The sequence below is a fragment of the Pinus tabuliformis genome, chromosome 1_2 (genome assembly GCF_031772625.1).
Source record: "Pinus tabuliformis cultivar Carrire ecotype Pingquan chromosome 1_2, CPIR1, whole genome shotgun sequence".
NCBI lineage: Eukaryota > Viridiplantae > Streptophyta > Pinopsida > Pinales > Pinaceae > Pinus > Pinus tabuliformis.
This window is the reverse complement of record NC_142298.1, coordinates 815,933,192-815,961,169: the sequence shown is the minus strand read 5'-3', so window position 1 is coordinate 815,961,169 and position 27,978 is coordinate 815,933,192. Positions and strand designations below refer to the sequence as shown.

General features: G+C 39.0%; 1 protein-coding gene across 1 annotated transcript; it reads right to left on the bottom strand.

Annotated features, from left to right (window-relative positions):
* Window positions 1-20,020: 20,020 nt before the first annotated feature.
* LOC149208403 (uncharacterized) lies at window positions 20,021-20,743 on the bottom strand. The gene has a single exon (XM_089398329.1). The coding sequence runs from the start codon at window positions 20,741-20,743 to the stop codon at window positions 20,021-20,023; it is 723 nt and encodes a 240-aa protein (XP_089254455.1).
* Window positions 20,744-27,978: the final 7,235 nt, after the last annotated feature.

Sequence of the window (27,978 nt, the reverse complement as noted above, 5' to 3'; positions counted from 1 at the left end):
GAGTTATTTGGAATGGTTGACCATTGACTTTTTGGATTGATTAGGGCACACTTTGACTATTGTTGACTTGGACAGAAATGTAGATTATTATAGTTGACCAAATTTGACTTTTTCATCATTAGCACATTGAAACTTGGTTGGTTGATTAGTTGATAAGTCAAATATTTGGCTTTGACCCTTGTTTATGGGTTTAGGCTCATTTTACTCTGTGTTAAACATTTTAGACAATCTAATAGAAGAAAATTTTTCAAAGGGTTTTCCCCCTTGTGGGGTTTTTCCCTCGTCTTTGACCAAATTGGTGTTTCTTGTCAATGTTCTTTGTTGTCTCCTATTGTCATTGAATTTATTATTCTATCTTCAATTATTGTTTTTACTGAAAGAATGATTTATTGTTGAAACGATTTCTTAGCGAAGGATTGAATTGGTCTAAAGTAATTGGGATAACATAGAGCAGTGGAAAATTAACATGCTATGAAAGCAGTGGTGAAGGATAAGTCCAAAGGAGACAAGAGGTAGAGCAATCATCTTTGGAAAAGTTGGAGTCTATCTAATCAAGTCAATATGTCTACCTCATTCTTCAAGGAAGTTGAGAAGTTGAGAGACTCATCAAATTTCGTTGCTTGGAAGATTAGATTGGAAATCATAGTAGATGACAATGAGGTTTGAGAATACATACAAGGAAAAGTTCTTGAGCCTCCAAAAATTGCTCCCATTTCTTCCAAGGATAAATACAAGAAAGGTTAGTTAAAATCAAATAAAATTATTGTTGATGGTTTACAAGATCACTTACTTGCCTATATTGGAAATTTGAAGAAGTCTAAGGATATGTATGATAAGTTGGTGGGAATGTATGAAGTCAAAAATTTGAATGAAAGAATCTCCTTGAAATATCAACTCAAATATATGAAAATTAATAAAGGATAATGCGTGCAATCTTATATCATGACGATATCTCATCTTAAATACCAATTGTAGAGAGTTGGCGAAATTGTACCTGACAGGAAGTTGGTGTTGGTAACCCTTAGAGGTATCCCACCTATTTGGGAAAGCTTCATTAACACTATAATAAATAACAAAAATTCCCCATAATTTTAGGAACTTGATGGAAAACTCACTCAAGAAGAATCCATGATGGTTTCAAGAGGCGAGATACAAAAACATGAAGGAGATCCCACTTCTTTCATTACTCATAACAAGAAAAAGAAAGGAAAAGGAGGTTCATAAAGTTTAAGGAACCCTTATCTCCAGAATTATAATAGAAGGAATGGAAGAGAAAAGGAATCGTTGCACATTGAATTCTACAATCATCACAAGAAAGGTCACTATGCTTGAGATTTCCCTGAGAATAACAAAGCTCCAAGATACAACACTAGAAGAAAAAATAGCAAGTTCAATAATCAAAGAGGAAGAGATGATTGAAGGAATGGTTGTAGTGAAAGAGATGGAAGAAGAAGAAGAGATGATTTGAATGATTGTGAATAAGACCACCGTCCTCAAAAGAAGTTAATAAATTCTAGGTATGGAAGTAATGTTGCTACTAGTCAATCTCAATGTATACTTATTTATGCTCTTTCTAGTTCCTCTCCCATGGATACTTGGGATAGTTGGTTGGTTTATAGTAGGGAGTCTCATCATTTCTCTAGATATAAGGAGTTTCTCTCTACTTTGGTAGAGAGGGAGTCCAATTTAAAGATTATTCTTGGAGACAACTCCATGCATCCTGTTAAGGTTTTTGGTTTTGTTAAATTTCATTTGGACTCTAGGGAATCTGTTTTTCTTCATGATGTTATGTATGTGTTGGAGTTAAAGAAGAATTTAGTATCTATATCTTCCTTGGAGGAAAAAGGAATGGTGGTTTCCTTCATCAAAGGAAAAGTACTTACCTGGCCTATGGGATCCCTTATGAGAGATGTTTTCACATTAGGATCTAGATTTGAAGGACTCTAGAGATTCCTTGGAAGACCCCTTATAACATCGGTCCATGACACTAATAATTAAATAAAACTGTAGCATCGAAGATTGGCACACCTACACTATGAAGCTCTTCCAAAATTGAAGAAGTTGGTCTCTAGGATCCATGATTTTCAAGCTCAACATGTTGGAGTATGTCCAAGATGTGTCAGTGGAAGGATGATAAGGGGACCATTCCCCTGTAGCATGAATAAGACTAATCACGTCCTCACAATAATTCATTCTGACATATGTGGACAAATTCCCTCACATTCCCTTGGTGGCCATATCTGCTACATAACCTTCATTAATGATTTATCAAGGAATACATGGATATATTACATGAAACATAAGGATAAGACATTTGATATGTTTAAGGACTTCAAGGATTTTATTAAAACCAAACAGGTGAGAAAATTAATATCTTCATGTGTGATAATGGTGGAGAGTACATTTCAAATGGATTCATATATTTTTGCAAGAAGGAACGTATCAAGAAGGATACTATTATGCCTTATAATCTCAGACAAAATGGAGTGTCTGAAAGAAATAACATGTCCACTATAGAAGTTTCCTAAGCCACTCTCCATGATAAAAACTAACGAAGTTCCTTTGGGGTGAAGCAACAAATACAATGGTATATGTTCAAAATAGGGTGACTCACCAAGCATTGGACAACAAGACTCTCATAGAAGTATTCATAGGTGTCAAGGCTGATATTTTTCATCTCACGATATTTGGCTTTCCCCTAAATTTTCATGTGCTGAAAAAAGAAAACAAGATGGAAGAAACTAGAAGAAAAGGTACATTTGTTGGATTTTGTTAAGATTCCAAAGCATTTAGAATATATAATCTTGATCAAACAAAGGTTGTAATTAACATGTATGTGATATTTGATGAAGATGCTTCCCTTGGAAAAGCAAAGGACCTTCCTCCACCTCCTCTTCTTGAGAAGGAAAGTGATGATATGGATACTCCAGAAGGTCCTTCCATACTAGAATATAAGAGACACATTGTTGATGATCCCATGGATCCAATGAACCCCTTGGATCCTCCTCCATGTGATCCGCTTGCTAGGAAGAGACCATCTTGGCTTTGTGACACACTACAAGATGCAGAAAGACATGTTATTTCTCGTGGAACCTTTAGAGAAAGCAAGAATCCATGCAGGTATCAGGGATATGTTGTAGCGATGAGCAATATGATTCAAGTTGAGCCTCACACCTTTGAAGAAGTCATGAAATAACAAGTATGGAAGGATGCTATGGCTAAATAATATGAATCAATTATGAAGAATGATGTATGGGATGTCATTCTAAGACTAAAGGGGAAATCCATGGTGACTTCAAAATGGATATTCAAGATCAAGCATGGACCTTATGGAAGTATGGTCATCATATAGTTTTTTAATAATATTGCATAACTTCTCATCTTGCTTGCATTTTATCCTTTCTTCTTCCACCTAATATGATTGTGGAATGGAAATAACACATAATGAACCCTCTATATCTTCCTCTTTCTTTGAGAGTGCATTTGCCACAATCTTTTCCCCATTTTCTATAGATAATCTCAAAGTCATAGCCTAGCATCTTTTTATACCATTTTTGGTTCTCTTCTAAAGATATTGTTTTTTCCAAGACGTATTTCAAACTAGCATGATCTATTTTTACTTTGAAGTGCTTCACATTAGGTAAGGAAACCATTTCTTAATTGCATGTAGTATGGCCAACAATTATTTTTTAGATGGGTATAAGTAAGTTCTTTCCTTTAGGTTGGCTACCTTCAAAGGAAAGGGGCATTCCTTCTTGCATTAAAACTAGACCAAAGCCATGGCCTAAACATGATTTGTACACATAGCCTCTTTATTTTTTTCAAAATATTTGGTTTCTCCTTACATCTAAGAAATTTCTTCCTTCTTCAATAATATTATTAGAGGTGATACTATTCGACCATAATTATTAACAAAAAATTTGTAGTATCCTATCAATCCTAGGAGTCCTCTGAGTTTCTTTAATGTATTTGATATTGGTCATTCCATCATAGCTTCAATTTTCTTAGAGTCCAGTTTGACACCTTCATGAGATACAGTATGACCAAAATATTCCGCTTCTTGAACCTCAAAGGTACACTTGGAAGACTTTGCATATGGTTGTTCTTATAATAGTGTTACAGACTCTATAAACATGTTGTACGCTATTTTCCCAAGATATTTTGTACATTAGTATGTCACCAAAAAATACTAACACAACAACAGTAGTGAAGAGAAATCACTTTGTCTAAGTTGAATTATGCCAACCTCTAACATTTCTTGAACCATACACTTAATCTCACACTTTTATGCATATATGGATACTTGTAAGGCCTAATTCTAGGTGGTACATTTCTTGGTTGCAAATGAATATGGCATGATCTTGAACATGTAAAATACCCTTAGGCATCTCTCCAAATACCCTAAAATTATCGTTGATAATTTTTTGGACATCCATTAGAGTAGAGAATTTTTTCATGTTGAGACCTATAACACCTGATTCTAGGTGGTGCATTTCCTAGTTGCAAGTGAATAGAATTATGATGATCTCGAGCAAGTAGAAGACCCTTAGGCATCCCTCCAAATGCCTTGGAATGATTTTTGATAACTTTTTAGAGATCCAATGGAGTAGACGATATGGATGTTTGAACATGTAGTGACAATAATTGTGTAATTACACCATCATATCCTTTTTCGAGTATTTTTATCATGTTGTTAGAACTTATCACTTATGAATGTTTCCCTTGGATACCTCTAAGCTCAATTTCCTTGCATTCTTAGGTAAATCTCATGAAAACATATTGAAAATTAAGGCCCACTATTTCCAATTATGTTAATCATTGGACCCATAATAAAACATCAAAATTACCCATTTGGATTGCAATCATGGGAATATCCCTTAAAATCCCTTGTATTAAACTTAATATTATGGTACTTCCCTAAACAATATATGATACTTTCATCTTTAATCATTACTTGAAAGTCTAGTGCTATAAATAGAAAGCAATTGTGATTTTTTGTTAATTCTTAATTTTAAATTTATGGGTATATCCTAAATCAATGAACATTGATACCTTTTACTTTTTATGTATCCTTCTATCTTGAGGGTTTCTGGAGAACTGATGTTAGTCATTGCATGAAAAGATATTACTCGGGTACTCCCTTTTGTCTCTACATCTTGTGAAGGTTCCAATTCTTGATCTTCTTCGTCTTCACAATATATAAAGGATAATGTTTCCTCAATATACTTGTTTTTGCAATTAAAACATAGTATAATTGCTCCTTTTTCATTCATTTGTTGAGGCATCGACCTTGTTAGTTGGGTGATTTCATGACAGAAAGCACCATGTTTGTTATATTTTTTAGCGACCATTATTATTGTAGCCATATTTTTATTTTCAACTTTGCTTGCCAAAATAAAAGCATGTGGTATGGATTTAGGTTCAAAGAGATGTACCTCATGTTGGATGACTTCCTGTAAATTTCCCATAAAGAGGTCTAAAACATTATCTTCTAAAATACCTTTTACCCTAAAAAAAGTTTTGGAATTGTTGAATACATTGTGTAACTAGACCTCTTTACCAATGATTTACTAGTTCACTAAAGGATATATTTCTCTTAATCTCCCCATAATGTGTTATCAATTCAACCATAAAATTGGCCAAGATATAATAAAATACTTTTTCCTTTTCCAAAGCCATTAGTACAATACAAATTGATCTTGTCTTAAATGCAAATATGTAGTAGTTACCTTTTGTAAGGATAACACTTGATGTAAATTAAAATATTGCTCCATATAGAATATCCATCTTATAGGATCTTTACCATAAAACTTCCTCATATGGATCTTCGAAATGAAGTAGTTTTTGGTTCTAACTCAAAGCCTTGATGATGTGGATATTGTAGTGAAAAATCATGGATATTGTAGTGAAAAATCATGCTTATGGTTCTATGATTTAATATTTGTGCTCTCTAATTGTGATAAAATACTCCTCATATGTGATTACTTCCCAAAACAGTTGTTCTCCTTATTTTCATGATTTCCCTAGGCCTTCATATCCGTTTTAGGAAGTTTATCTTTGATAGAATATTTTCCCTAGAAGTGATTGACTTTTGTATTTATTCCTTTATGTATTTATTTGTTATTTTAATTCATCTTATTTTTTTATGGTCGAAATACATAGAAAAATATAAGTATACACCATGTACAAAATTGTGAGTATGGAGCACAACTCTAATATATATAAGAGAGCTAAGTTACACAACAACTCCTTAAAAAATAGGAGAACCTCCTACACACATACACACACACACACTTATTCACACATTGTACATGTGGCCCCTTCATCCCTAGGTCAATCCTATTACATTTACATTTACACATTCCTAATATACATTCGACCCGATATATGCACTCCCTCTGTTGAAATAAGGAATTGCTGAGAGGGGAGGTTGAATTAGTAATTAAGAAACTCTTTTATTTTTCTTATTATAATTTTAGTCCCTTCTTATATTCTTTTAACTTATGAGATAATTCATGCACAAATATAGTTAGCCAACAATATTTCAGACACACATGTTCAAACAACAATCACATGAACAACACACATTTGACACAGTGTTTTTCATGTGGAAACCTAGAGGGAAAAAACCACCAATTTGTTGTTTATTTATCATGTAAATTAAGAACACACTTAATTACATCTGTTTGTTTGTGAGAACCCACTCATAGGAGGCACCAACCCCTTTTCGTTAGAAGGCACCAACTTTCCTAGAGGCGCCAACCTCTTTAGTATGCAGGAACCAACCTGCCCTTGCCATTGATATACTATTTCATACAATTGTCAAACTAAAAATAGAGGCATACAATAATACAATTAAAATACCAACAATGGCTTCTTGCAGATCCAAGTTCTACACTCTACCTTTTGTTCTCACTTGCAACAGATCTCTTCTTGTTTCTCGCAACAACACATCGTCCGTGCTCTGCCTTCACTGTCAAGGGATCTTCACTAACTACTCCTCAGCACTACCCTCGCAAATCTCAACACAGTCCTCATGTTGCTTTTGTTGTTGTATTACACAGTCTCTTATCAGGTGCTTCATCCTCTCTTCTTCGATGCCCACTCACACAGATCTACACACACACACACATATGCTCACATCCCCATCTTTTCCATTGTTGGTGATGGTTTTTTTCCACTAAGGCACACTACACATGGGAGTCTCTCTGCACTGTCCTGTAGCTTCCAATATGTACATAGGCATCGCTTCACTTGATCCTCTTGTGTCCCCTTATATTTTCTTGTCACAACACCCAAAACAAAGATGGCACTCTTAGTTTTTCATAGTATGCCTGAATAGAGCTCCTATACTGAGAAATAAATTCTGAGATGACTTGCACACTCCTCCAAGAGTCCCATGCTTATTTATCGTTTCACAAGTCATGAAATTCCATGGGGGTGATCATTCTGTTTTTATTTACCGCAACCATTCGTGCATGCAAAGCATTCAATTGCTTCCTTCAAGCACTCAAATTCACTTCTGCAGCCAATGTTGTCCTTAGTTTCTTGTTACAGAGGTTTCCACAGGATTAGTCTTTTTTTCCACTACCAACTCCTTTGTGCCTTCATTCAATATTACAGCTATCAGCCCATACATTCTTTAAATCTATGTACTTCCTTATCAGAGTGATTCCATATCGTAGTAATCATAGTGGTGCAGTGTTCTGATATTCTAATCCTCTGATTTCTGAGTTCCTTCTGCTTAGCCCTCACAGTGCTTCTCATCATAGGACCGCTAGTTGTGACCTGTCACTTAGCTTTAAGGTGCTATGTCTTCACACTCTTGTTGGGGGCTATTCTCCATTTGTTAACTGCTCTACACCCTTGGTTCGTTGAGCTCTTGTGACTGTGTGACAGCCCCATATCAGAAGCCCACTATATTAGAACTTTTAAAACCTTCAACTGCACTAGAGTTACGATATTTCAATCCTCTGATTTCCGAGCTCTTATATCATTTCATCTCCTCCATGTGGTGAATTATTAAAGGTGACATGTTTCACATAGTTTTGGCCCACTAGCCTACCCAATACGGTTAAAAATGCTTGCCGCGTGTCGTACTACACTGTCACGTCATGCTAACATCAGCTGCCACGGTAGCTTATTAGAGCCAATCATGTGCTCCGCTGTGTCCTTATCAATGCCACTCAGATGTTTCCATGTAGTCAGCTAGAGGAGAGGGGACAGGACCCATCAACCTTGGTTTCTCACTAAAATCATTTCTTATTCTTCTTCCGATATTTCTCGACGCTCCTAAAGGCTTATCAGCACTAACCTATATTTTATATGTAGCACTTACTTGAAGAAGTTCTAATTCTCCGATCTCCGGGGTTCCGATTTCTTCCAACCTCCGATACAGTCGATCTTTCGATCTCTGATCGTCAATACGCTAATTTTCCGATCTATTGATCACTGATATGTCGATATTACGATCTTTCGATCGTTGATATGCCGATATGCTGGTCTTTCCTAAGGATTCAAATCCCTGAAATTCAACAAGCCATAACTTTTGATCCCAGAGTTAATTTTTGGACTTTTCATATCATTGGAAAGCTTGTTCATAGCACTTTCTAATGGGGAGGGTCTGATATAGGCTTTGATTCATTTTGCTACCTATAAAATGGTAACAAAATCTCTACCACTATTTTCTCCTTAACACTTTGCCTCGTGTCTGAAATCCTAAACTTCCAATCACAATAGTCATCATTTTATGGCTTCTCCAATATGCCTTATACTATGATGATTCTCTACATGAAGCCTGTAGCGACCATGGGATTCGATCTTGATCAACATGGTAGTCATCATTTTATGGATTTTTTAATAAGCTTGATAATGTGGCGATTCTCTACAAACCATTTTAGCAACCATGGGATTTGTCCCAAACACCCAATCATCATGTTGACCCTTGTTTGACATCAATGCCAACACTTACACAGCCACCCATACACCATCAAATGTCTAACAATCTCCCCCTTTGGCATTGATGGAAACACCATAAGCTCCCCCTCAAGCTAGGCATGGTCTACTCTGATGCCAATCTTATCCCCCTTTGACATCAATGGCAAAGGAAACTTCTTGAGCACTTCCCCTCAACCATAGCAGTCTACTCCCCGATGAGTTCCACATGTTGAGTAGCTACCACCACCTTCCAAAATGAAGTCATTTGGAGGGAGGAGTCACAAATCTTATCTGCTACCCAATATATTCAAATGGTTCCCTTGCTAGTGGCTTGCTAAAGATATATGCCATTTGCTACTTTGATAGTAATATGCTTAGTATTTGAATACATGAATGGATTTTTGGAGATGTTGATGGAACTTGTGTTGTCACAAGTTATTTGAATAGGATCATTCAGATCTACCTGTATATCTTTCAAGGTTTGCTTCATCCATAGAATTTTCGTATAACAAGTAGTAGTAATGATATATACTCTTCTTCAGTAGTAGACAAAGAGATAGAGACATGTTTCTTGCTGACCCATGACACCAAGCATTTATGCAAGAAGAAAGTTGCACCAGATGTACTCTTCATGTCATCAAGACTTTGAGCCCAAGCTGCATCTGTGTAGGCTTTTAGCTTGAAATATTCACTCTTAGCATATCATTGTCCATATTCTGTTGTACCTTGAAGATATTTGAATATCCTCTTGACAACAACAACATCACTTTCTCATGGAAACACCTGAAATTTGGCCACAATCCCCACTGCTTGCATGATATATGGCCTTGAGGTTGTCAAATACAGTAAGCTTCTTATCATTGACATGTATTCAGTCTGATTTACCGGCGGTGTTCCATCTTCTTTGCATTATTTGCAGCCTGTAGTCATGGGCATGCTGATGGGTTTGCAATCTTCCATTCCAAATTTCTTCAAAGTTTCCTTGAGATATTTGGATTGGGAAATAAAAACTCCCTGTGGAGACTAAGTAATTCACAGAAAGAAGGACAACTTTCCAATCATAGACATTTCAAACTCTGTTTGCATGCATTTTTCAAATCGATGCCCCAACTATTCCATATTTCTTCCAAATTATATATCATCCACATACACAACTACTATAAGCAAATGGTCACCTTCATATTTTACATAAAGGTTACTGTCAATTGTGCCTTTCTTAAAACCTAGTTTCTAAAGATACCTATCCAACCTTTCATACCAATTTCTGGGGGCCTGTTTTAATACATATAGGGCCTTGTTTAGTTTTCATACAAGCCCTTCATCAGAGGAGAGTAGAAATCCTTATGGTTGCTCAATGTAAACCTCCTCTTCTAAATCTCCATTTATAAAGGAAAACTTCACATCCATCTGATATACCTTGATATTCTTATGGATGGAAAGAGAAAGAAAGATTCTTATAGCTTCCAATCGAGCTACTGGTGCAAAGGTTTCTTCGAAATATACCCGTTCTATTTTGGCATACCCTTTGCAGACCAATCGACCTTTGTTCTTGATTACTTGGCCCTCTTCATTCAGTGTTTTCTTTAAAACCCGCTTGGTTCCAATAACATTTTTCTCTCCTAGCCTTGGAACAAGCTCCCATGTATCATTCTTTTCAATATCGCCCAGTTCTTCATTCATGGCTTTCACCTAAAACTTATCTTCACTTGCTTGAAAGAGGTTCTTGGGTTCTATCTGCGACAATAGAGACAAATTTGCATAAATATTACAACCCACAAGTTTCCTTCTAGTCTGGACACCCTGTCTTTGATCTCCAAGAATATGACTCTCAGGATGTTCCTTTTGTACATGCCTAGAGGGTGTCTTTGGCCTTGAAGAGGTTCCTGTTTTCTCACCTTCACATTCTGAATCTATTTCATTTAGATTAGCAAACCTCAATTCTGAACTTTGTTCATCATCTAAGTTCATATTACTTTTAGATGATTCAGGTTGTGAACCTACTTCATCTACTAGTATGTCGATGCAATCCTCAATCTTTCTTATCCGCTTGTTGTAACACTTGTATCCTTTGCTTCGAATACAATATCCGAGCAATATTCATTGTCAACACGTGAGTGAAACTTCCCAGGGTTCTTTTCATTCCTTTTAATGAAGCACTTTCTCCCAAACACCTTGAGGTGTTTAACTGGTGCAGGTCTTTCCTTCCATAACTCATAGCTAGCTTTATCATTATTAGGCCCGACTTGATTTTTGTTTGATAGATATACTGTCATCTGGGATGCTTCTCCCCAGAAGTTGTGAGACACTCTTGCTTCATCTAACATCGCTCGGGCCATATCCTAGATTATTTTTTTCTTCTTCTCAACTACTCCATTTTGCTGAAGAATTATAGCCACTGAGTATTTCCTCCTAATTTCGTGCTCTTCACAAAATTCCTCAAAATCTCTTGAGGTTTACTCTCCCCCTCTATCTGATCATAATCATTTTATCTTTAAATCTTTCTCATTTTCTACTAGAGATTTAAACTTCTTGCAATGCTTCAATGCTTATGATTTTTCTTTTAAGAGAACAATCCAAGTAGCACTGGTGAAATCATCAATGAGAAACAAGAAATACCTTTATCCTTTTGAGGTTTTTTCTCTAGTTGGGCCACAAATATCTATTTGAATGATCTCCTAGTCTTCTTGCCAAAATGACATGACTTCCAGATTGTGTTATCAGGCTTTTATAGTCTTGGTAATCCTCTCACTACTCCCATCTTGCTTATCTTGATCAAAATGTCAAAATTCATGTGCCCGAGCCTCTTGTGCCACAGTCGTGCTTCACTTGTTTTTATCAAATAGCAGTTGACCCCAGAATCGTCAAACACATATAAATTATTGTGGGTTCTGATTGCTTTTCCCAATAGTTTTTCATCCTTTATGTTGTGGATCTCACAATATTTAGATCGAAAGGTCACATCATAGCCATTGTCACACATTTGGCTAACACTGAGAAAATTGTGCTTGAGACCTTCTACATACAGCACATTTTGTGCTTCTGTTTTTTTTCAAGACTAACTACTCCTTTTCCCTTGATTCTTGTTGGAGAGTTGTTTCCACAAGTGACATTTCTTCCTCTGTCCTTTTCCTTAAGTAGCATAAATTTTCTCTTGTCCCCAGTCATATGATTGGAACAACCACTATCCACATACCATTTGTTTTCTTGATTATGAGCTCATAAGGCAAGTCCACATTTTATGCTCTTTTTTTTCTTTAGTTTCCAGCTTCCTTTATCCTTTTGGATAGGTGTATGTTTGAAATTTTGGGACTTGGACAAGTATTCAAACTTACTTCTACACTCACTGGCTTTGTGCCCAAAATTATTACATTTGAAGAATTTTACTTCACTTAGCGAGGGAGAGAAGACATTCTGATTTCGGAGAGAAATGTTTTAAGACTTAGAAATATATTACGTATTATATCTAGGCTTTTCAATTATTTATACTTTGATCCTTCTATAATCAATGGCTTTATTTCCAAATATATGACACTTATAGCAGTGACTATAAAACAAATAGGCATTCCTATTGTTGGAAGCATTATGAGATTATGCAGGAAAATACCTTGGTCGTATGATTGATTGGTTCTTTCTCCGTTGACGATTTCCTCTTTGCACAACTGCTCTTTTTTCATCATTAGTTATTTCATGATGCTTCTTCTCCTAGATCTGTGATTCTTTGGATCTTGCGGAGCTAAATTTTATATTCCCAATAGAATATTCTTGTGTCTTAGAGTATCCTATACTGGTTCTAATTCTTGAGGGCCTTTGACTATTCAAGATCTGATCTAGTCTACTTGTCGCTTCAGAAAAATTTTCATTTAGACCCTTCTTGGTCTTTTCTTTCTCAAGATCGGTTCTCAGAGAGACAGCCTCTGCTTCAAGACTCTAACATTTTTTTCCCATTCTTGAATCATGTCTTGAAAAACCTCTTGTTTTCATTTGGCCTCCTCTAGCTCAACTTTCAAAGACAGAATATCATATTTCCATATATATGAGATCATTTCCCTTTTGAACTTGAGCAACTCCTATTTCAACTTCTTGTGCTCATCTTCCAGTCTCTCATAGTTACCTTCTTTTTCTTTCAGTAGAAGGGCTAGACTGTCCTTGCTCTTGATATCTTCTTCAAGATTTTCATTTTGATAAGCAGACTTCTCATTATCAGAGTTATACATACCTTTCTCTGCATGCTATAACTTTTCCTTCAGCTGCGTATTTTTCCTCCTTACTTTCTTCAACTCGTCAAGGGCACTAATGAGTTCCCCTTCAAGGTCTACTACTCCTTCTTCTTCTTCCTCTTTAGAGTCCATAATACCCTATTTTTTGGAGTTTGTCTCAAAGGCCATAAGAAGATACTTATCTGACTCATTTTACAATGAGTTTTCACAGCCTGACTCTAGTGTTATGTTATCCTCTTTGGAGTAGAACACCTTCTTCTTATAGGGATTTTTCTTCTAATGTGTCTGGGACTTTTTTTCCATATTTCAGATCCTCTTCCCTTTCAACGCTTTTTTTATGAGGGAATTTGAAAGCAAAATGTGCAACTCTTCCACAGTCAAAAAAATTAAAGGTCAACTTCCCTTTATATTTTCCTGAGCCACGCTTCATTTTTCTGGCTAGTTGAGCCAACTCCTGATCAGATTCACAACTAGAGTTGTATTGATGATCTTTGTGCTCCTTTCCCTTTTTGGATACTTTTAACAACGCTTCCTTTGGTTCAAATTTCTCTATTCCTACTCTCATCTCATAGGTTGTGAGAGTACCATGCAGTTGATCCATGTTGAGATCCTTTAAGTTAGCCATTTCCTCAATAGCTAATATTTTGGCATTAAATCTCATGGGTAGAGATCTTAATATTTTATGAACAATCATCTCTTCCTCAACTTCTTCATCGAGTCCTCTAATCATATTAGTCACTTCATCAAATCTGAGGAAGTATTCTTCTATGCTTTCATTCTCATTCATTCTCAGGCTTTCAAACCTCATCCTGAAAGTCTAAAGTTTTTCTTGCTTGACTTTGTCATCTCCCTCGTGACTCTGGTTAAACTTTACCCACACTTCCTTCACAAACTTACAATGCATAAATTTTACAAGTTCTAATTGACTTAGACAAAAAATAATGGAATTAGTGGCTTTAGCATTATTCCCATATAATTTTTCACCATCTGCATCAGTGGGGGGAATATTAGGGACATTGTAGTCTACTAGTACTGAAGTCCAAACATCTACTCCCAGGGACATAAGGTATGCTTCCATTCTCACTTTCCAAAACGCATAGTTGGTACCATTAAAGACTGGTATTCTACTTGAGTAAATCCATCTTGACTCTCTTGCCTAGACATAATTCCTTATAGATATACCTTCCAGTGTTTAAACTGTTGCTGAAGGAAACCTTACTCTGATACTAATTGTTGAAATAAGGAACTATTGAGAAGGTGGGCTGAATCAGTAATTAAGAAACTCTTTTCTTTTTCTTATTATGCTTTTAGTCCCTTCTTATATTCTTTTAACTTGTGAGAGCATTCATGCACAAATACGGTGAGCCAACAAGATTTCAGACACACATGTTCAAACAAAAATCACATGAGTAGAAAACATTTGACAAAATGTTTTTCGCGTGGAAACCCAAAGGGAAAAAAACACCAATTTGTTGTTTGTTTATGATCTAAATTAAGCACCCACTTAATTTCAAATGTTTGTTTTGTGAGCACCCACTCACAGGAGGCACCGACCCCCTTTAGTTAGAAAGCACTAACTTGCCTAGAGGAACCAACCACTTTAGTGTGCAAGCACCAACCTGCCCTTGCCATTGTTTTACTATTTCATAGAATTTTCAAACTGAAAATAGAGGCATACACTAATAAAAGTAAAATACCAACGATGGATACTTGCACATTGAATTTTGAACTCTTCCTTCTATGCTCACTTGCAGTAGATCTCCTCTTTTTGTTCACAGAAACACATCCTCTACGCTCTACCTTCATGCTATATTGGCTACAACCACCCTCCAAAATTTTTCCTTAGCTTCGTTTTGGGGCCTCCCTACTAACCTTTCACAACACCTTGTCTTGCTTCGTCAAGTACACAAGCTTAAGTGATTTTCTTGCAGAAAGACAGCCTGTTGATCAAGCTTGATACATTCCCCTCATAGGTTGTTCATCCAAACTTGGTCCAGCTGCAGGCTGAGCATCTCCCAAAGAAATTGCATAATTCTCGAGGGAAACCAACCTTACCTCTAGAAATTGCACAATTTTGTCTACAACCTGTTGGGCTCCAGAATTTCACAATCCTTCTAGTTAGGCTTCACCCAGAAAACTGCGCAATCCTTCCCAGCAGGCCTACTCAGCCCAGGAATTGTGCAATCTTGAGCAGAAGTCAGCTGCTCTGCCCAGAAATTACGCAAATATCCTGGGCAGCCAGCCCATCTCCCATCCAAAAATGGATATTTTCTCCAAGCAATTGAGCAGCCTTATGCATGAGCAGTTGGGTTGACCAATTCCACTCGGGACCAAGGAAACTTGACTTGCATGCATGGCTTGCTTTTTCTGGAATAGAAAAAGGCAACGTGCAAAAAGAATCCCTTAATTCAAGGAGCTATTTTTAGCAGCTGGAGTTTACATGCAAAATCATTTTAGAAAGTTGCCTCCAAGTGTCGCTTTTTCCTAGATTTGTGGCATGCGCATCATGAACTCAAACTTATTTATTCAACGCATCAGAGCTCATTCATTCACATCAATCTTGGAGCTTTGACATCCCACAGCACATCCATGACTCTTTGACACATCCGACTCAGCTATTCACCGTAAGTGGTCTCAACTTGTATTTTTCAGCATTTATGTTGCTTTTTGTGTTTCCGCTTGTGTGAGTGTTGCTTGCTTGATTTCTTTGAATGCTTGCTACCATTTACATGCATACTAGCTTGTACTAGCACCGTTTTAGTTTTCATTGTTATCTCACTTCTGTCGCATGCATGAAACTGTTTTGCATGAACAGTCGTCGATTCGGTGACTTGCTTCACCCACATGCATGTTGATTTGTTTTCTGAATCTTTCATAAAAATTTTGCATGCACGATCAATCACTTCTGCTTTCACTTAGTGTCACCATGCATCCACTTTCACATTTTCTTTTAGTTGCTCGTCGTCTGATCCAAGATGTTTTCGCTTATAGATGTATAGAAAAGAATTGCATATAAAATTGCAGCTTAACACATAAATGTGCACATATGGAAAGAAGACGGAAACACATAAAATGCACAAAATAAGACACCAAGGCTTAATAACAGAGTTCGTCCAATTTGGGCTACGTCTCTGGGCCCAGCTTAACAATGGCGAGGCCTTTCTATTAAATGGCATGAATAAATAGAATTACATTCATCAATCTGTCCATAAAGAGGCTTATACCTCCAATTTGCCTGATGGCTATGAAATGAATGTCGGAGATGGAGTGGTATGCAGCACCAAAACTTCCCACAGCTGTAGAAGAGGGCTAGAGTGTGTAACTATTCAAAACAGATCAATAATTGCTCTCAGCCTCTGTGAAATAGCGTGACGCAACTATAAAAATGCATCTTCCCGTGCTCTTCCATTGAACCTCTTTTATAAAGGATTTTCGGACAAGATCCCATTTAAAACAGGGCATGCCTGGTTAATAAGAGAGGTTGGTAGAATGGAAGGATTGGTGGGCGCAACTGTTCCTGAAAATGGCCTATTTATTGTTGCTTTGATAAGACTACAAAACCTCGGAAAACACTACAAATCTGCCCAAAAACCATATGCTCGAACCTAAAATATTATTAAATCGGCTTATAGTCTGTATCGGGTCCACGTTGAGGTCGCGGATCGGCGTTTCGCTGGTCCATAGGTCCTATTCACGGGGAACGATTGACCACCGATTGCCGATCGCCGATATCAGTGTTGGCCGATCACGTCGATCCCACTCATATATCGCCCCGATAATGGTTCCGCCAATCGGTGCATCGCCGATCCGACTGCCCGATTGCCGATATAAGCATATATATATATATATATATATATATATATATATATATATATATATATATATATATATATATATATATATATATAACCGCCGATTGTGATTGCCTCCGATCCGCCAATCCGATCTAGTTGGGGATCAGTGATTGGGGGTTCCATGGCCCAATGCTTAAGTCCACCCTCATGCGACCTCCAATTTTGATTTGCCTTTAAGGCTTTAAGACCCATTTTTCAAAGGAAATTCCTCATTTTCTTAAGGATTGAAGATCCCTTCTTTTTGCAATAACTTCATCATCCGTACTCGGATTGAAGTACCGTTTGCACCATTGGAATCAGAAAGATGACATCTACATTATGGTCTTGAGTTGACTTTATTCTCATCACTTTTATTTCTGAGTTTCCATGCCATTGTATCTGAAGATCCACCTGGATCAATCCTCCCCATTGAGGAGCTTTTGGACTGCCAAAAGATTTTCATTAGTCAATTGGTAAGTGAGGGTACTGTGCCCTCATTTTTTCTTTCTCTAGCCATCTGGCCTTACTGGGATGCATTCCCTTGAATCCAACTCGAAGGTATCCCACATCTCCTCACCGTGAAGTCCTGGTTCTTCTATCGAGGATGATGTCTTTGGGCAACTCATTGAGATATTCAGGTGAAAAAACATCGATGGTAATAACTATGCCCACCTCATTAGTTTCCATGATCAAAGGTGGTTCATACAGCTTCAGGTTCTCCACATTCACTACTGAGTACATTTGCATATATAATGGCAAGTCAAGACGAAAGGCATTGTTCCCAATCTTCTCCAATATGGTGAATGATCCATACCGGATTGGCCGCAACTTCTTTCCTTCTCCCTTCATCCTGTCTTTGCTAATGTGGAACCACACCTTATCGCCCACTTGGAATTAATGGTCAACTCGGTGTTTGTCATGTTGAGCCTTGTAACGGGCTTGGCTCTTTTCCAACTGCTCTTGCACTCCTTGGTGAATCATTTGGATTCGCTGAATGAACTGTTGAGCTTTGTCTTTATCATTTCGTCCACTGGAGCCATCCTCCCTTCCAAAGACCATGTCTAAAGGGTCCTTTGGTAGGTAACCAAATCATATCTCGAATGGTGAACATTGTGTCGATGAATGCACTGCTCGGTTGTAGGAATGTTGTATATAGGGGAGATTTTCATCCCACAACTTGGGATGTTTCCCACAATAGCCTCGTAATAAGTGTACCATGGTACGGTTAACAACCTCTGCCTGCCCGTCGATCTGCGGGTGAAATGTTATTCTTCTTTTCAGTTTGGTATCCATCATCCTCCACAAGCTGGTCCAGAACTCTCCAAGGAAGCGAGAGTCTCGATCTGACACAATTGATGTGGGTAATCCAAAGTGGACCCAAACATACTGAAAGAAAAGAGAAGCAGTCTGCTCTGCAGTAATCTACATTTTACAAGGCATAAAAATACACATTTTGCTAAAACGGTCAATGATGATATACAAATAGTCGTGACCCTTCCTAGACAAAGGTAAACCTCCTACAAAGTCCATTGACACACTTTCCCATGGGCGACTCGGAATAGGGAGTGGTGTGTAGAGCCCAAGTTTTCTATTAGAGGGCTATGAAACAGAACACATCACACAACCCTTTACATAGTGAGTCACAATGTTTTTCATATGAGGCCAAAAGAAAAATCTTTGTACATGACTTAAAGTCTTCTCGACACCAAAGTGTCCAGACACAAGAGAGGTGTGGTCCTCTCGAATTACATGCACTCTTTCTCCTGTGGGAATACACAATTTACCAAGGTGATACAACAATTTCCCCTACAAGTGATAGTTGTCCACCTGTGAACCATAGGTTAGTGTTGCATAAGCCTCCTTAAAGTCATCATCATTAGCATATTGTTCAGCATAACTTTCAAAATACAACGAAGCATTATGAAAAATAATAGAAGCAGAAATAGGAGGGCTAGATAGCATATCGGCCACTTTATTGCTAGTGTCCTTCTTATACTTTATTACCAGATGAAACTGTTGAAGAAAGCCCATCCACTTGAAATGACGAGTTTGCTACAACTTGGTTTGTGACTGAAGTTACTGCAAGGGCTGATGATCTGTATGGATGATCGTTTCCTTGCCGATCAGGTAGTGTTTCCACTTTTTCACACTCTGCACCAAGGCATAAAGCTCCTTGTCATAGGTGGGATAGTTTATCACAGCTTGCGAAAACTTCTCAGAATGGTAACAAATCAGCTTCTTTTGCTGCATTAGTACAGCTCCCATGGCATAACTACTGGCATCAGTTTCGATCTCAAACCGCTGTTGGAGATTGGATAAGGCTAAGACTGGCGCAGTGCTAATTGTCTCCTTCAATGTTTTGAAGGACTTCTGCTGTCGTCCTCCCCATTGGAAGACTTGTTTCACACTTGTCAATGTGTGCAAAGGTGCTGCAATAATAGAGAAATTAGCAATAAATCTCCTCCAATACTGGACTGCACCTAGAAAGCTACAGACCTCAGTTACACTAGTAGGCTTAGGCCAATTTACAATTGCTTCAACTTTAGCAGGATCAGTTTTTAACTGACCATGACCAACAATATGACCTAGGTAACCCAAAGAGGTTTTCCCGAACTCACACTTTGACAATTTTACAAAGAATTTTTCTTTCTTCAGTACATCAAGCACTTTCTTTACATGACTCATATGTTCAAACCAACTCTTGCTGAAAACAAGTATATCATCTAAATATACAAGAACAAACTCATCAATGAAAGGCTGAAATATATGATTCATAACCCGCATAAAGGTGGTTGGAGAGTTGCAAAGCCCGAATAGCATTACCATCCATTCAAACATCCCCTACTTGATTTTGAAAGTGGTTTTCCACACATCCTGCTCCGCAATTCAGACCTGGCGATAGCCACTGCGCAGATCCATTTTTGTGAAATATACATCATTTTTTAATTGATCCAATAAATCATCTATGCGTGGGAGGGGATAGCGATTTTTTTCTGATATTTTGTTGAGCGCACGGTAGTCCATGCACATCCTCTAGCTACTGTCCTTCTTTGGCACTAGAACAATCGGTGACCCGCATGGAGAGGAGCTCGTCCTGATTACGCCTTGGTCCAGCAATTCCTGCAGTTGCCGCTTAATCTCCTCCATTTCAACTGCCGACATCCTATACATGTCGATATTCGGTAGAGGGGCGTCATGCAACAGGTGGATTTCGTGTTGGACTTCCCTCTTTGGAGGTAATCCCCACGGCTCCTGAAACATTTCATTATAATCAGCAATTAAATCCATCAATTCTTGTTTATGCTTACTATCGCAGCCTTGGAATGCATCTGCAAATTCGGCCTCCTTTTCCCTGACGACCATAAGCATGCATGCCTTGCTGGAGTTCACCAGTTGTTTCATCTGCCCAGCACTTATGAGGCTGGCATTAATTTTGTTCTGATGAGCCCACACTATATATTCTACCCCATCCTTCGCGATGTGGTATTTATTCTCATGGCGGAAAAAGATAGCTTTTATGTCATATAGGTAGGGGCTCCCCAATACCATGCCATAGATGTCCAGTGGTATAACATCCATCTCTACTTCATCTACCAGCTTAGAAGCAATCACAAATTTTAGCTTGCACTGTTGGGTTACATTCAATTTAGCTTTATCATGTATCCATCCCAGTGGATAAGGCTTTCGGTGCGGTTTTGTTTCTAAGCCAAGCTTCTTTACCAAGGATTCTGCAATCAAATTTGCTTGGGACCCCATATCAAACAGAGTTTCTACTTTGGTATGATTTACTACAACTCTGATATGAAATAATTCAATCCTTTTTCTATCATTTGAAATGGACTCATCTACAGAACTGGTGCTTCCTTGTGATTTAGAATCAACAAGAGGTGTAAAGGTACCTTTTGTTCCCGCTGTTGTGACCAGCGCTTCATCTCCTAAATCTGATCCAAGGTATTGCTGTGATGCTGCCACTGTTTTCTGCTTCCCTTTTCCTCCATACTTATTTGGGCATTTTTCTGGGTGCTACTTCCAGCAGTGGTCATCATCGTGCCCTTCTCTCTTGCAATGATTGCAATAAGGTCGTTCTCCCTCTTTGGTTGCTGCTATTTTATTCTCCTTCCCTTTCCATTTCGCTTTGGACTTGCCATTGGAAGGTTTGAACGGTGGCTTTCTAGATTGGTCCTCTCTTTCATTCTTGCCTCTGTTTTCAATATGAATTGCTTTCACACTAGCTGTGTCAATAGTGGTTGGTTCAAACAACAATAATGAATTCTGAATATAACTATGCAGTGAGCCAATATACTTAGTTACAACTTCAGGTGTATCTAGTGCAATACCCAAATTCAGTGCTTGCTTCCTAAATTCTTTTGTAAAACTCTGAACATCCTGCCCTTTGCCTTGCCTTAAATATTTCCAATTCATCAAAGCTTTCTGTTTGTATCCTAAGGGATAAAATTGTTCCTTTAACGCAAAAGTAAAATCGAACCATGAGGAAAAGAGCTTACCCACATTTTTACTGCTCTGCAATTTACTCTCCCACCAAACGAGAGCTGTGTTGCCCAGCTGTAGAGAGGCCAGCTAGATTTTTGCCTCATCCTCTACAATTTGTTGAATCCTGCAATAAACCTCAATCTGCCTGATCCAATTGTTAAGCTTTTTTGCGTTACTTTCACCATTAAACACAGGAAGATCAAATTTAACATCTAATTTAAAAAAAGGTTTCTTAGATGCATCCTTTGGATTTCTCTGATTATGGTGGTGTGGGGAAGAAGAACCTTCACCACTAGAAGGAGAAGGAGGGGGTTCTTCTCCATCATTCCCATGTGCTGAACCTTGTCCTTCTGGATTCCTCTCTTCATATTTTTCCAGTCTTATAACCAGCTTTCTGATATTATCTGCCATTGAATAGATAGTCTTTCTGAAATTGCGCTCCTCTTCAATACGAGCTTCCTCTTCAGCCATGTTTCTTCTTCGAGGTGCACGCCCTGCCTCTGGATCGAAAGGTTCTAGATTCCCTTCACCTCTTTGAAGCCTACCTCTTGTTAGCATACAAACATGCAACTCACATCTAAAAAGCCCTGCTTTGATACCACTTGATCCAGGATGTTTTCACTTATAGATGTATAAAAAAGAATTACATATAAAATTGCAGCTTAACACATAAATGTGCACATATGAAAAGAAGAAGGAAACACATAAAAGGCACAAAAGAAGACACCAAGGCTTGATAACAGAGTTCATCCAGTTTGGACTACGTCTTTGGGCCCAACTCAACAATGGGGAGGCCTTTCTTATTAAATGGCATGAATAAACAGAATTACATTCATCAATCTGTCCATAAAGAGGCTTATACCTCCAATCTGCCTTATGGCTATGAAATGAATGCTAGAGATGGAGTGGTATGCAGCGCCAAAGCTTCTCGCAGTTGTAGAAGAGGGCTGGAGTGTGTAACTGTTCAAAAAAGATCAATAATTGCTCTCAACCTCTACGAAATAGTGTGCCACAACCATAAAAACGCCTCTTCCCATGCTCTTACATTGATCCTCTTTTATAAAAGATTTTCGGACAAGATCCCATTTAAAACGGGGCATGCCTGGTTAATAAGAGAGGTTGGTAGAGTGGAAGGATCGGCGGGTGCAACCGTTCCTGAAAATGGCTTGTTTATCATTGCTTTGATAAGACTTCAAATCCTCAAAAAACACTGCAAATCTGCCCAAAAACCATATGTCGGACCTCAAATATTATTAAATCGGCTTATAGTCTGTATCGGGTTCATGCTGAGGTTGTGGATCGGCATTTCGCTGGTCCATAGGTCCTGTTCACGGGGAAGGGTCGACTGCCGATCATCGATCACCGACATCGGCATCGGCCGATCGCGTCGGTCCTGCTCATACATCGCCCCGATAATGGTTCCGTCGATCGGTGTATCGCCGATCCGATTGCACCGATGATATATATATATATATATATATATATATATATATATATATATATATATATATATATATATATATATATATGACCGCCGATTGTTATTGCCTCCTATCTGCTGATCCGATCTAATCAGAGATCGGTGATTGGGGGTTCCATGGCCCAATGCTTAAGTCCGCCCTCATGCAACCTTCGATTGCGATTTTCCTTTAAGGCTTTAAGACCCATTTTTCAAAGGAAATTCCTCATTTTCTTAAGGATTGAAGAGCCCTTCTTTTTGCAATAACTTCGTCATTCGGACTTGGATTGAAGTACCGTTGGAATCAGAAAGACGAGATCCACATTCTGGTCTTGAGTTGGCTTTATTCTGATCACTTTGATTTTTGAGTTTCCATGCCATTGTATCTGAAGATCCACCTGGATCATCGGCGAGTCTGGTTAGCCTTGACCTAGACTCTCCCTCACCAAGACAACATTGCGCAATACGGGGAAGGAAGGCTTTGTATTCCTCTCCAGAAATGTGCATTTCTGCCCAAACATTGTCCTCCAGGACTGATTTTCACATTTCTAAGGGACAGTGACTACTGGCCCAGAAAATTGCGTAATGCAGTCCCTAAGCATGTAGTCATTGCCAGCTGGAATTGTGCATTGTGCAACCCTAGCAGTCAGTAGTCAGTCTGGATTGCACATTGCACAAATACAACAGCCAGTCTTGCCTCCTAGACAGCCCAGACTGCCTCTTAAGCAGTTCTAGTAGCCAGCCACCCAGCATCCCAAAAGAAATTGTGAAATCTTTGTCTATCATTCCCGTGTATGTATTATGTCATTCCCCGAATTTGCCTTGGTTTTCACTGGCAGATTGCTTTGCATGCATGTTGCTTTCTCTCTAGATCTTTCAGGTGTTCATCTGCCTCTTAGCAGTACAGGATCAATGGCCTCCAAGAGAGCAGGATTGAAGGACACTAACGGAAGTGCAACTGGAGCAACAGTTGAGTAGGTGTCTGCATGTCTACCGATCTATGAAGATACCAAGTTGTTTCTAGACAAGGACATCAACATGAAATGGAAAGAAGTCAATGAAGAATTTGCAAGCACTTTTAGGGAAGACCTTGAAGATATCCAGGTGTATGTGAACATTAACAAGTCCAGCTTGTACCGGATTGCATGCAAATACCTCGCGTTCCCATGCGCGGACATGATACACTGGATCGTCTCGCACACTGATCCCAAGATGATGACTTTGAGAAGTGTCAGTGAGATGAAGATTGCAACCTTTTGGGCATAGGATTATGATGTGACGTATCAGATGTTGAAGCCTGTGACTATCATGGAGACTCCCTTCAGCATATCCAGTAGCAATGCAAACTCTAGAGAAATCTTGAAGACCTGGGTAAAGGAGCCAGCTAGATTCAGGTTGACACCCAACGAGATCTACAAGATGAAGATACTGCGGAAGGTGTATCAAAACTTGGTCATATTTTCATGTTGAATGTATGTTCAAGAAAGCACAGAAAACTTCCCACAGAGTTGGGTGATCGCACTGGACCAACTGGCCAGAGAAGGAAAACCATGTAACTGGTCCGGCATGTTGGCCCATTAGTTGAAGGAACATGTAACGAGGGCTTGACACTCACCCGAAGGTATGCAAGCAGAGATCTACATGTCCACCTATATCTTAGATGCAATCTATGCCCGAAAGGAGTTCCCAAGCTTAGAGTGGGCTTGGTCATCGACGAAGACTGCTGTGAACACATATTGTAAGTTGTTGTCTGAATGCAGCTTTAGAAGAGTTATCACATGACTGTCTGATCATTTTGTCACCCTAGTTTACAAAATGATATTCGAACAAGATCCACCCTTCATGTCGAGGGCAGCAATGGAGGCACTAATAGACATTGCTGATTGGTATGCCTCACCATCTGACACCATCATACGGATGTTCAGCACGGCGAAGCCTCTGCATGTTCTACCGAAGTTTTCCTTGGACATACTCGTCATGCAGGAAGTATAATATCACATCTCAGTAGGATTTACAGCTAGTCTGCATCGGAAGAAGAAGGCACCTTGGCCTCCTCTTCCATTGCAGATTAGGTTATATGAGATCCGGAGTTTCAAGCAAGCGGAAGTCGAAGTTGAACAGATGAAGAAGTATCCATTTGACCTCCGAAGTTACAATCTGTATGACCCAAATTGTATTGTGAAAGATCACTACACGAGAGTATAGTTCAACTGGATCCATGGGGCATGCCATTGGGTGGAGGAGGACCCATGGAGATATTTCTACAGTTTCTCCAGACCCAATGAATAGGTCGGCTTCGTTGTGGAGTGGTTAGAAAAGAAACATGAAGCAACATCGTGGAGAGCACCAGCACCAGCAGAGATAGTAGCAGAGGCAAGCATACCAATGCGCTACATGAGAAAGAGGAATATTTTCGACTGCATGGAGGAGGAGAAAAGATGCAATTTCCGATCAGATCAACTTGTGGAAAAACAAGCTATGGCTATAGAGGCAAAGAGGCAACAATGCAACAAGATTCTCGCACAAAGGCAGAGGGAGAAATGAAGGATGGAAGAGACAGAGAAGGAGTTGCATGAGTTGAAGGAGCAATTCTGAAAGGAATAAGAGATGCACAAAAAGGAGAGGGAAGTGCAGCAACAACAAGTACAGTAGAGGACGCAACATGTGCAAACAAATGAAACAATGCCCATACAGGTAGTGGATTCATGAGAATAGCTGGCATCAGGCAGACAAGGTGAACCATTGTAGGAGAAGGAATTTTCTCACAAGATAGAGAAAGCACTTGAACAGTTGGATACAGATATGGAGCAACGAGAATTGGAACAGAATATCGACCTCATGCCTCACCACCAAGAGGTTGACTTACCTGCTTCACCGCATCCAGATGATGAGCAAGTCTCAAGTGACCAAGGAGGCACTGACATCCTTGGAGATTAGTCGGAAGGAGAGATGCACAACATCTCATTCAATGAGTCTCAACATAGAGTTATGCAGTCGCGTAGAGTGTCGACTCCGGATGATCATACATCTCCTATGCAAATTGAGGAACGAGTGATTGTGTCTGACGTGCACAAACATCTAGCAGCCTTGGCCGATGCTACCAGAGTGTATGTCGAAGCTACTAGCTCAAGTGTTCACTTTTTTATAGTTGAGAATGAGCGAATGGTTAAGGAACTACAGACGGCCAAGCAAGGAGGAAAGTTGGTGACAACATCTACCCAAGATGAACTGAAGAAGGAAATACTAGATGAATTATCTTCCCTTGACATAGTTATGCGAGCGTTGTACTCCAAGTTTGGTACCATGCATAAGGTAGTCGTCCATCTCAATGGATGGCAGCAGCGATGTGCTAGAAGAGCATGTATCTTGGCAAACTTGCATGGTGTTTTTGATCACATGAAAACATGGACGATGAGATACAAGGGAGCTTCGCTTGACTTGCCTAAGATGATGAAGGTTAGTGCAATCGAGCTGAAGGCATGCATCCGGAGTCAAATCTAGAACTATGAAGAGCTCCCGTAGCTCATCACTTGTATACAAGCTTCCCATGCATGTGTATTCAAGATTATGGATGTTTTGGTGCACGCACATGCGATCCCATCCCTTGGGACTCTCACCAAGGCGAAGACAAAGGCATAGGTCTGACTAGAGCTTGACTCGAGGCGAAGACAAAGGCATGGGTCTGACTAGAGCTTGACTCGTACTTTGATGAGTTTATGTGCATTATCATTAGCCCAGACTTTCCCATCAGTGTAGACACCGTGCACAAGTATGTTGTTGGTCCGACTGCATTGAAGACAATGATGCGTATGCTTTCAGACGAGTTGGACAAAGGAGCCCGAGCAGTGTACCTGGATTCTATGGAAGCAAGAGTCAAGTTCCAGAAAGATGTCACCTTGGAGCACACAGACACCATCAAGGACTATCAATATTGGCATCAGTATGTTATTGTTGATCATCATGAGGATGTTGAGGAGTTGGACTTCCATGGTTGCCTAAGTTAGAGTGATGTCTAGCATGGCTTGCTCAAGCCATTTTGTCTCACAAAGGTACATGTGCATTGTAATGTAACGTCATGTCAAGCGTAAGTCAAGTGTCGATAGTTGGATGTAACAGTCATAGAGTAGATGAAGAGTCATGAGGGTAGTTGAACTGTCACAAAAGGAAATGTCAAGGGTCACCCCACCCTTTGCTATAAATAGTCCCTCATAACTCATTGTACAGGCTTTTGGTCATCCAAGCTTGCGATAAGACTATCTTGGAGAGATCTTGGACACTATTGTAACGAGCCTTGGCTTCTCCACTACACAGAGCTAGTACATCTCTTTGGAGGAGCAAGCGGTTGTTGTTGTAACGTTCTGCTAATAGAACTAGTGGTTGGACATGGATGTATTGTATGACTCGAACTTACAATTATTAATATAAAAAGAGCCAACACGTTTCATGCATATGTTATATTGTATACTATGCTATTTGGTTTACTATAAATAATATATGTATTGGTTTTCTTACGCATGCATGTATAGCTATTTGTGTATGTATGTATGAATCTTTCTGAAATGTATTGTTGGTTTAACCATCACTTTGGATTGCTTGCTAACTTTCCTTCCATGTTGTGATGTATCTTTTCTCGTGTGTTCCCTTCTTAACTTGCGTGTTATCATAGGTTTCCAAGGGGCACACTCATCTCAACCCCCGTGTGTTAGAAGCTCTCATGCACCTTCATTGGCTCATTGCAGTTGTTACACCCTTCCTACCAACAAAGTTATCTTACTTGCCTCTGTGCAAAATCGCGGTCAAGGCATTACCATATGACCCACTGCTGGGACTCCTACACCAAACAGTCTGAGGTCTAATTGGGACTTCTTACCAGGGAGATCCCCTGACATGTTGGCGGGTCCAGCACCGTCAACACTTCACTATCAAGGACTCTTCACTGATAACTCCTCAGCACTACCCTTACAACTCTCCACATAGTCCTTATGCTGCTTTTTCCACTATATTACACTATGCCTTCTCATGTTCTTCAACCTTTCTACTT